General features: G+C 49.3%; 1 protein-coding gene across 1 annotated transcript; it reads right to left on the bottom strand.

Annotated features, from left to right (window-relative positions):
* Positions 1-542: 542 nt before the first annotated feature.
* Positions 543-9,852, bottom strand: LOC116967964 (zinc finger protein OZF-like). The gene is made up of 3 exons (XM_033014598.1): positions 9,808-9,852; positions 1,383-2,053; positions 543-1,298 (listed from the first exon to the last, which is right to left on the bottom strand). Exons 2-3 carry the CDS (start codon positions 1,921-1,923, stop codon positions 547-549), a joined length of 1,293 nt encoding a protein of 430 aa, XP_032870489.1. The 5' UTR covers positions 1,924-2,053; positions 9,808-9,852; the 3' UTR covers positions 543-546.
* Positions 9,853-11,278: the final 1,426 nt, after the last annotated feature.

The raw sequence follows: 11,278 nt of genomic DNA, 5'->3' as shown, positions 1-11,278 counted from the left end.
TAGGCAGCGTTTCGTGCCGAACCCCTTCTTCAGACTGATGTTAGGTTGGGGGACGGGGGGTGGGCAGGAAGAAGAAAGGAAGAGGAGCCAGTGGGCTGAGGTGGAGCTGAGAAGGGGAGGAGAAAGTAAGGACTACCTGAAGAAGGGGAGGAGAAAGTAAGGACTACCTGAAAAGCTCTCCCTCAGCCCACTGACTCTTCCTCTCAGCAGGACAAGCAGCATCTCTGGAGTGAAAGAATGGGTGACGTTTCCGGTTGAGATTGAAGAGGGTCTCGACCCGAAACATTACCCATTCCTTCCATCATTTTGTGTCAACCTAAACAGCGCCTATCTACATGGCGGTGTGCCAGCAGGCTGGAGGAGCAGGTAAAGGCTTGGCCACAGACGGGCAGGTGGAGGGTACCGGTGTGGACTCGCCAGTGCTCCAGCAGGTGGTCAAGGCGGGTGAAGCCCTTACCACAGGACGGGCAGGTGGAGGGAAGCTCACCGCTGTGGGTACGCCGGTGCTGTCACAGACTGGACCTGTGGGTGAAACCCTTGCCACACTCAGCGCACACAAAGGGTCTCTCTTTGGTGTGTATCCGCTGGTGCTCCCACAGCCCCCGTGCTCTCTTGTAACGCTTCCCGCAGTGGGAGCATCTGCTCGCCGGCGTGGGTCCGCTGGTGCTGCCGCAACCCCCGCGAGCTGTCAAACGACTCACCACAGTACGGACAGTCGTAGGGCTGGCCACTGGTGTGCACGTGCTGGTGAGACAGCGCGTGGGAGGCCATGGCAAAGCCCTCTCCACACACTGAGCTGGGGAAGGGACGGTCGCCGGTGTGCACCCGCTGGTGGGAGCGCAGCCCGGAGGAGCGAGTGAAGGCCTTGCCGCACTGGGCGCAGGTGTAGGAGCGCTCGCCGGTGTGGCTGCGCTGGTTCTCCAGCAGATGATGTGACTGGGTGAAGCCCTTGCCGCACTGGGCGCAGTTGTAGGGGCGCTCGCCGGTGTGGCTGCGCTTGTGGTTCAGCAGATAGGTGGAGCGGCTGAAGCCCTTGCCGCATAGGGCACAGGTGTAGGGGCGCTCGCCAGTGTGGGTGCGCTGGTGCACAAGCAGGATGCTGGTCTGGGTAAAGCCCTTGCCGCAGTGGCTGCAGGTGTAGGGGCGCTCGCCGGTATGGATGCGCTGGTGGGACAGCAGGTTTTTGTTGCGGATGAAGCTCTTGCCGCACTGGGCGCAGGTGTAGGGCCGCTCGCCGGTGTGGGTGCGCTGGTGCTCCAGCACGCTGGCGGAGCGGGCGAAGCCCTTGCCACAGTCGTTGCAGGTGTAGGGCCGCTCCCCGATGTGGATGCGCTGGTGGGACAGCAGCCCGGTGGCGTGGGTGAAGCTCGTGCCGCATTGGGCGCAGGCGTAAGGGCGCTCGCCGGTGTGGGTGCGCTGGTGCTCCAGCAGATGATATGACTGGGTGAAGCCCTTGCTGCACTGGGCACAGGTGTAGGGACGCTCGCCGGTGTGGATGTGCTGGTGCTTCAGCAGGTTGCTGTAGCGGGAGAAGTCCTTGCCGCAGTCGCTGCAGGTGTAGGGCCGCTTCCCGGTGTGTACACGCCTGTGCACCTTCAGGTCCTGCGACGACTTGAAGCCTTTGCCGCAGTCGGAGCAGGTGAAGGGCCGCTCACTGCTGTGCACCCGCCTGTGCTCCCGCAACCCCGACATCCGGGTAAAGCTCTTGCCGCAGGTGGAGCAGCCATAGGGCTTCTCGCCTGTGTGCACCTTCTGGTGCATCTTCAGGTGATGCGCCATCTTGAAGTCTTTGCCGCACTCCGAACAGTCGAAGGGGCGTTCTCCTGTGTGAACCCGCCGGTGGATCTCCAGAGAGCTCGGGTACTGCCAGGCCTTCCCACACACTTCACACTCATAATGCTTCTCCTTGTTGTGCCCCGCCATGTGGCCCTCCACTGAAGCTCAGCCCCTCAAAGCTCAGTCCACACACCAAACAGATGGGGGGGGGGGGACTCACCGGCACCTTGGCCGCTCACATCTCCGTCTCTCCGCCCACAGCAACAGCTCCTAAACCCTGCAGAAGGGGAACACAGAGGGTCAACAACCTGGCAAACAGGATATTACTGGCACATATTGGAAGCGTTTATGGCGGAAGAAACCGTTATATAATTCAGCGCGGGACAGTGGCTGCTGCCTCACTGCCAGAGACCCGGGTTCAATCCTGACTATGTGGAGTTTGTATGTTCTCCCCTTGACCTGCGTGGGTTTTTACTCTGGGTGCTCCGGTTTTCTCCAACATTTCAAAGACGTACAGGGTGATTGCTGGTCGGCGCGGACTCCGTGGGCCGAAAGACCTGTTTCCGCGCTATATCTCTGAACTAAACTGAACCAAAGAAGGGTCTCGACCCAAAATGTCGCCCATTCATTCTCTCCACAGATACTGCCTGTCTCACTGAATTGTTCCAGTACTTTGTGTCTATCTTCTCCACAGATGCTGCCTGACCTGCTGAGTTAATCCAGCATTTTGTCATAGATTCATAGAGTGATACCATATAACCATATAACCATATAACAATTACAGCACGGAAACAGGCCATCTCGACCCCTCTAGTCCGTGCCGAACACATAATCTCCCCTAGTCCCATATACCTGCGCTCAGACCATAACCCTCCATTCCTTTCCCATCCATATAACTATCCAATTTATTTTTAAATGATAAAAACGAACATGCCTCCACCACCTTCACTGGAAGCTCATTCCACACAGCTACCACTCTCTGAGTAAAGAAGTTCCCCCTCATGTTACCCCTAAACTTAATTCTTAAGTCATGTCCCCTTGTTTGAATCTTCCCTACTCTCAGTGGGAAAAGCTTTTCCACGTCAACTCTGTCTATCCCTCTCATCATTTTAAAAACCTCTATCAAGTCCCCCCTTAACCTTCTGCGCTCCAAAGAATAAAGCCCTAACCCTACAGCGTTGGAAAGAGGCCCTTCGGCCCAAATTGTACCCGCACTCCTAGGTCCCTCGGCTTCACACATTCCCCCAGCGCCCCGCCATTCAGTGAAGATCCTGCCCTGGTTTGACTTCCTAAACTGCAACACCGTCCCCACCCCCAAACAATGTGACCTCCTCCCTGTGGCTTCCTGCCCCTTACCCCTGCCGCTTCCTGTTCCTTACCACCCTTTGCTCCCTCCCTCTCCACCCCAACAATGTGAACCCCCACCAGGCTCACAACCCCCTTCCTTGACTCACTTGACCTCTCTCCCCCCCAGTTCACTGCCCCCCCCATACATCCCCCTCGGCACCAAACCCACTCCCCCTTGAATCCCTCCCCCCTCCCTTTGCTCCGTTTCCCCCTGCTACTCACTTCACCCCTTTTCCAACCCCAGCCTCTCACCCCTATCCTCCCTGCCCCCTCCCTCTACATTCTCTCTCTATCCATCCCTTCCCACCCTCTCCCCTTATTCCTGCCCCTCTCAGCCTCCCACTCTGATATCTCTCTTCTGATCTCTCCCCCACTCTCCTCTCTCTCCTGACTCTCCCCACTCTATCTCTTTCTTCCAGTCCTGGTCACTGTGTGTTTCCCGGTGCGAGGCGGGAGACTGGACCCGCCCCCGATACACAGCGCCGCCCCGCCCACCCTGATCCACCGGAGCATCTCACCGCGCCTGGGTACTCTCGGCTTATCCCCCCTGGAGGACCGTCCCGGAGGACCACCACCTCGCGCGCGCGCCCGGCCGCCTGGAGACAGAGCACGGGTGGACAGAGATGGAAGCGAATGCGCAGCGGCGCAATGATGGATCCGCCCACCCCGGTTCAATCCTCACACCAGGGGCTGTTTTGTCTGTTCTCCCCGTCACTTTCAGCGTACTACATCCACATCCAGAATATTAGCATTTGATAGAGGGAGAGGGGGGGGGGGGGGGGGGGTTTCTTGGTCCTCCACAATATTCCAAATGGTGGAGGGAGGACTTAAGCCAGAAAGGGTTTTTGGGAAGAAAGAGCTACCTTAAATTTAGTTGCATCTGGTTGGGTAACTATGGTAGGGTGAAGATTATTCCATGCTTTAATTGTGCGGGGGAAGAACAAATTGCTGTAACCATATAACAATTACAGCATGGAAACAGGCCATCTCGGCCCTACAGGTCCGTGCCGAACAACTTTTTTTCCCTTAGTCCCACCTGCCTGCACTCATACCATAACCCTCCATTCCCTTCTCATCCATATGCCTATCCAATTTATTTTTAAATGATACCAACGAACCTGCCTCCACCACTTCACCTGGAAGCTCATTCCACACCGCTACCACTCTCTGAGTAAAGAAGTTCCCCCTCATGTTACCCCTAAACTTCTGTCCCTTAATTCTGAACTCATGTCCTCTTGTTTGAATCTTCCCTTTTCTCAAAGGGAAAAGCTGATCCACATCAACTCTGTCTATCCCTCTCATCATTTTAAAGACATCTATGCTCTGATTTATAAAGGCTGGCATACCAAAAGCTTTCTTTACCACCCTATCTATATGAGATTCCACCTTCAAGGAACTATGCACGGTTATTCCCAGATCCCTCTGTTCAACTGTATTCTTCACTTCCCTACCATTTGCCATGTACGTCCTATTTTGATTTGTCCTGCCAAGGTGTAGCACCTCACATTTATCAGCATTAAACTCCATCTGCCATCTTTCAGCCCATTCTTCCAAATGGCCTAAATCACTCTGTAGACTTTGGACACATCTGTCTTGGTAGTTGGAATCTCAAATTGGATCGAATGCCCTCGTCTGCGCCTAATTGGTTTGGGTTTGGTGTAGGTTTTGTAATCTATGTCGAGCTGACCATTTAACATTTTGTAAAAATAGGTCAAACGGTGAGCTTCACGTCTGTCTTGGAGAGGGTTCCACCCCAGTGAATTCAGAAGTTTGGTAACACTCGCTTCTCTCTCATAGGTGTTAGTAACAAATCGAGCATCCTGTCTTTGGACACGTTCGATGGAAGAAATGTGTTTATTTGTGTATGGATCCCATGTTGCAACTGTGTAGTCCAAATGAAGTCTAACGAGGGTGAAGTATAGCTTCTCTTTGACAGAAGTTGAACAATGATGAAAGTTGCGCCTCAGAAAATTTAGGACACCTGTTGCTTTCACCTTGATGAGTCTGACCATTCCAACACAGTTCATTCCGCAATTTGATGCCAAGATAGAAACATAGAAACATAGAAAATAGGTGCAGGAGTAGGCCATTCGGCCCTTCGAGCCTGCACCCCCATTCAATATGATCATGGCTGATCAACGGCAGAGAATTCCACAGATTCACCACTCTCTGCGTAAAAAATGATTTTCTCATCTCTGTCCTAAAAGACTTCCCTCTTATCCTTAAATTGTGAACCCTTGTTCTGGACTTCCCCAACATCGGGAATACTCTTCCTGCATCTAGCCTGTCCACCCCTTAAGAATTTTGTAAGTTCTATAAGATCCCCCCTTAATCTTCTAAATTCAAGCGAGTACAAGCCGAGTCTATCCAGTCTTTCTTCATATGAAAGTCCTGCCATCCCAGGAACCAGTCTGATGAACCTTCTCTGTACTACATCTATGGCAAGAATGTATTTCCTCAGATTAGGAGAATTAAAACAGTACTCAATACTCCAGGTGTGATCTCACCAAGACCCTGTACAACTGCAGTAGAACCTCCCTGCTCTTATACTCAAATCCTTTTGCTATGAATGCTAACATACCATTCGTTTCTTCACTGCCTGCTGCACCTGCATGCGTACTTTCAATGACTGGTGTATTATGACACCCAGGTCTCGTTGCATATCCCCTTTTCCTAATCGGCCAGCATTCAGATAATAGTCTCTTTCCTGTTTTTGCCACCAAAGTGGATAACCTCACATTTATCCACATTATACTGCATCTGCCAAACATTTGCCCACTCACCCAGCCTATCCAAGTCACCTTGCAGCCTCCTCACAGCTAACACTGCCCCCCAGCTTTGTGTCATCCGCAAACTTGGAGATGTTGCATTCAATTCCCTCATCCAGATCATTAATATATATTGTAAATAGCTGGAGTCCCAGCACTGAGCCTTGCGGTACCCCACTAGTCACTGCCTGCCATTCTGAAAAGGACCCGTTTACTCCTACTCTTTGCTTCCTGTCTGCCAGCCAGTTCTCTATCCACATCAATACTGAACCCCCAATACCGTGTGCTTTAAGTTTGCATACTAATCTCTTATGTGGGACCTTGTCGAAAGCCTTCTGAAAGTCCAGATATAACACATCCACTGGTTCGCCCTTATCCACTCTATTAGTCTACTAGTCCACTACATCCTCGAAAAATTCTATAAGATTCGTCAGACATGATTTACCTTTCACAAATCCATGCTGACTTTGTCCAATTAATTCACCACTTTCCAAATGTGCTGCTATCGGATCTTTAATAACTGACTCCAGCATTTTCCCCACTACCGATGTTAGACTAACTGGCCTGTAATTCCCTGTTTTCTCTCTCCCTCCCTTTTTAAAAAGTGGGGTTACATTAGCTACCCTCCAATCCTCAGGGACTACTCCATAATCTAAAGAGTTTTGAAAAATTATCACTAATGCATCCACTATTTCTGGGGCTACTTCCTTAAGTACTCTGGGATGCAGCTTATCTGGCCCTGGGGATTTATCGGCCTTTAATCCATTCAAGTTACCTAACACCACTTCCCGGCTAACCTGGATTTCACTCAGTTCCTCCATCTCATTTGACCCCCGGTCCCTTGCTATTTCCGGCAAATTATTTATGTCTCCCTTAGAGAAGACAGAACCAAAGTAGTTATTTAATTGGTCTGCCATGTCCTTGTTCCCCATGAACAATTTGCCTGTTTCTGACTGCAAGGGACCAACATTTATTTTAACTAATCTTTTCCTCTTCACATATCTAAAAACTTTTGCAGTCAGTTTTTATGTTCCCTGCCAGTTTTCCATATAACCATATAACAACCATATTACAGCACGGAAACAGGCCATCTCGGCTCTACAAGTCCGTGCCGAACAACTTTTTTTCCTTAGTCCCACCTGCCTGCACTCATACCATAACCCTCCATTCCCTTCTCATCCATATGCCTACCCAATTTATTTTTAAATGATACCAACGAACCTGCCTCAACCACTTCCACTGTAAGCTCATTCCACACCGCTACCACTCTCTGAGTAAAGAAGTTCCCCCTCATGTTACCCCTAAACTTCTGTCCCTTAATTCTGAAGTCATGTCCTCTTGTTTGAATCTTCCCTATTCTCAAAGGGAAAAGCTTGTCCACATCAACTCTGTCTATCCCTCTCATCATTTTAAAGACCTCTATCAAGTCCCCCCTTAACCTTCTGCGCTCCAGAGAATAAAGACCTAACTTATTCAACCTATCTCTGTAACTTAGTTGTTGAAACCCAGGCAACATTCTAGTAAATCTCCTCTGTACTCTATTTTGTTGACATCCTTCCTATAATTGGGCGACCAAAATTGTACACCATACTCCAGATTTGGTCTCACCAATGCCTTGTACAATTGTAACATTACTTCCCAGCTTCTATACTCAATGCTCTGATTTATAAAGGCTAGCATACCAAAAGCTTTCTTTACCACCCTATCTATATGAGGACTATGGTGCCTTCCTCACCTTGGTGCCATTGTGTTATGTTGTGTTATGGACTTTCTGTGTTTGTGCTTTTTTTTAAATTCTATTTTATTTTTAATATGTTTTATTATTTATTATCTATTTATTTTTATGATACTGACTGTAAAGGGAAATTCATTTTGTTGTCTCTAATTGAGACAATGACAATAAATTTGAACACAAAATACAAAAAAAATTCCACCTTCAAGGAACTATGCACGGTTATTCCCAGATCCCTCTGTTCAACTGTATTCTTCAATTCCCTACCATTTACCATGTACGTCCTATTTTGATTTGTCCTGCCAAGGTGTAACACCTCACATTTATCAGCATTAAACTCCATCTGCCATCTTTCAGCCCATTTTTCCAAATGGCCTAAATCACTCTGTAGACTTTGGAAATCCTCTTCATTATCCACAAAACCCCCTATCTTGGTATCATCTGCATACTTACTAATCCAATTTACCACACCTTCATCCAGATCATTGATGTACATGACAAACACCAAAGGACCCAACACAGATCCCTGAGGCACCCCACTAGTCACCTGCCTCCAACCCGACAAACAGCCATACACCATTACCCTCTGGCTTTTCCCATTCAGCCACTGTTGAATCCATCTTGCTATTCCTGCATTTATACCCAACAGTTGAACCAACCTTCCATGAGGAACCTTGTCAAAGGCCTTACTAAAGTCCATTTCCCTAGTAACCTCTTCAAAAAATTCAAGAAGATTAGTCAAACATGACCTTCCAGGCACAAATCCATGTTGACTGTTCCTAATCAGACCCTGTTTATCCAGATGCTTATATATATTATCTCTAATGCTTATATATATTATCTCTAAATAGATTTTCTTTCATAATCTATTTCCCCTTTCCTAATTAAGCCCTTTGTCTTCCTCTGCTGGACTCTGAATTTCTCCCAGTCCCCTGGTAGGCTGATTTTTCTGGCTAATTTGTATGCTTCATCTTTTGTTTTGATACTATCCCTGATTTGCCTTGTTATCCACGGATGCACTACCTTCCCCGATTTATTATTTTGCCAAACTGGGATGAACAATTGTTGTAGTTCATCCATGCGGTCTTTAAATGCCTTCCATTGCATATCCTCCGTCAACCCTTTAAGAATCCATTGCCAGTCTATCTTAGCCAATTCACGTCTCATACCCTCAAAGTCACCTTTCTTCTTGCTTTCTTGGTCCTCCAAAATATTCCAAATGGAATTTAAACTGGAGGTGATGAAGGGAGGGCTTAAGCCAGAAAGGAAGAGAGAGCTACTTTAAATTTAATTGCATCTGGTTGTGTAACTATGGTTGGGTGGAGATTATTCCATGCTTTAATTGTGCGGGGGAAGAACGAATTGCTGTACACATCTGTCTTTGTAGCTGGGATCACAAATTGGATCGAATGCCCTCGTCTGCTCCTAATTGGTATGGGTTTGGTGTAGGTCTTGTAGTCTATGTCGAGCTGACCATTTAACATTTTGTATAAACAGGTGAAACGGTGAGCTTCATGTCTGTCTTGGAGAGGGTTCCACCCCAGAGAATTCAGAAGTTTGGTGACACTCGCTTCTCTCTCATAGGTGTTACTAACAAATCGAGCTGCTTGTCTTTGGACACGTTCGATGGAAGAAATGTTTTTATTTGTGTATGGGTCGCATGCTGCAACTGCTTAGTCCAAATGAGGTCTAACGAGGGTGAAGTATAGCTTCTCCTTGACAGAAGTTGAACAATGATGAAAGTTGTGCCTCAGAAAGTTTAGGACACCTTTTGCTTTCACCGTTGCATGATGAGTCTGACCATGCCAACGCAGATCATTCTGCAATTTGATGCCATGATACTTTTGTTGGCACCAAGTATATTGTAAGATGTTTCGCCTGGATTCCTCTTTCTGGTGACACGCATGATTTCACATTTGGAAGGGTTGAACTGCATGCCCCGTTGTTGTGGCCACTCAACCATAGAGAGGAGGGGGGAAAGAAGGGGGAGTGGGGGAAGGGGGATTCCCTAGAAAGGGAGGGGCAGAGAGGAAGGGGGGCAGAGAGGGAAGGGGACAGAGAGGATGGGCCCTCTCCCCGCTCTCCATCCCCCCTTCACCACCCCTCTTCCTCCCCCTCCTCTCTCTTTCTCTGCCTCGGGGAAGGGGTAGAGAGGGAGCGTGAGTGAGTAGAGACAGCACCTACCGAAGTCGTAGAGCACAAACCTCCCCATCAGGCGGCGGGACAGAGATGCAGCGGGCGGCGTTGACCAGAGCGAGGCCGCAGCGCTCTGAGGACTTTGAAAAACAGTGGATGGCCGGCAGCGCACTCACCAGGAGATTTTTGAATTCATGAGTTAAATCACCGCGGGAATATGTAAATATTTCTCCATTATTGCATTGGGCTTTCGAGGAGATATGACTGAAAACCAAACAGTCTCTCTCTCTCTCTCTCTGCATCTCTGTCTGTCTGTCTCCCTCTCTTTGTCTGCATCACTTCTCTCTCTCTATCTCTCCCCCATGTGTGTCTCTCTCCCTCCCTCTCCCCCCACTCTCTCTCCTGTGTCTCTCCCTCTTTCTCTCTGTGTCTCTCTCTCTGCCTCTCTGTCTCTCTCTTTGCCCCCTCTCTTTTTCTCTGCATCTCTCAATCTCGCTCTCTCTCTCTCTTTCTGTCTGTGTCTCTTTCTCTCCGTCTCTCTCTCTTCTGTGTCTCTCCCTCTGCATCTCCCTCTCTGCATTTCTGTCTGTCTGTCTCTCCTGTGTCTCTCACTGCATCTCTCCCTCTGCCTTTCTCTCTTTCCCTCCCCCTCTCTCTCTCTCTCCCTCTCTCTGCCTGTCTTTCTCTCTCTGTGTCTGTCTCTCCGTGTCTCTCTGTGCTGTGACTCGCTCTCCTGTGACTCTCTCTCTCGCTCTGTCTGTTTCTCTCTCGCTCTTGTTTCTCTCTCGCTCTTGTCCCTCTCTCCCTCTCTCTCTTGTCCCCTACTCTCTCTGTCTGCCTCTGTCTGTCCCTCAGTCTCTCTCTCTCTCTGCCTCTTCCTCTGTCTCTCTCTCTCTCTCTCCCCGTCTCTCTCCCCCGTCTGTCTCTACTGTGTGTCACTCTCTCTGCATCTCTCTCCCTGTCTACCTGTCTGTCTCTCTCAGTTTCTCTGTTTCTTTCAGTTTTTCTCTCTCTGTTCCCCTCTCTCTTCCTCTGCCTGTCTCTCTCCCTCCCTCTGTCTGTATGTCCCTCTCCCTGCCTCTCACTCTCTTTCTCTCTCTCGCTCTCTCTCTCTCTCTCTCTCTCTCTCTCTCTCTCTCTCTCTCTCTCTCTCTCTCTCTCTCTCTCGCTATCTGCATCTCTCAATCTCTCTCTCCTTTTCGCTCTCTCTCTCTCTCTCTCTCTCTCCTTTTCGCTCTCTCTCTCTCTCTCCTTTTCTCTCTCTCGGCATCTCTCAATCCCTCTGTCTCTCTCTATTTCTCTGTCTCTCTCTATTTCTCTGTCTCTCCCTCTCTGCTTCTGTCTCTCGCTCTTTTTCTGTCTCTCTTTGCATCTCTCTTCCTGCCTCTCTCAATCTCTCTCGTTGTCTCTGCCTGTCTCTCAATTTTTCTCACTCTCTGTCTCTCTCCATCTGTCTGTCTGTCTGTCTCTCTCTGCCTGCCTCTCGCTTTCTCTCTCTGTCTCGCTCTCTCTGCATCTC

The sequence above is a fragment of the Amblyraja radiata genome, chromosome 42, assembly GCF_010909765.2.
Source record: "Amblyraja radiata isolate CabotCenter1 chromosome 42, sAmbRad1.1.pri, whole genome shotgun sequence".
In the NCBI taxonomy this organism is placed as follows: Eukaryota; Metazoa; Chordata; class Chondrichthyes; order Rajiformes; family Rajidae; genus Amblyraja; species Amblyraja radiata.
This window is presented reverse-complemented; position numbering and strand designations above follow the sequence as displayed.

What these genes read in the sequence shown, in the direction of transcription:
- LOC116967964 (XM_033014598.1), bottom strand. Translation starts at nt 1,923, where the DNA reads ATGGCGGGGCACAACAAGGAGAAGCATTATGAGTGTGAAGTGTGTGGG. An exon ending in CGAGCGCCCTTACGCCTGCG is followed by an intron (nt 1,299 to 1,382) that starts CCCAATGCGGCA and finishes CCTACACCTGCA; the next exon opens with ACGACTGTGGCAAGGGCTTC.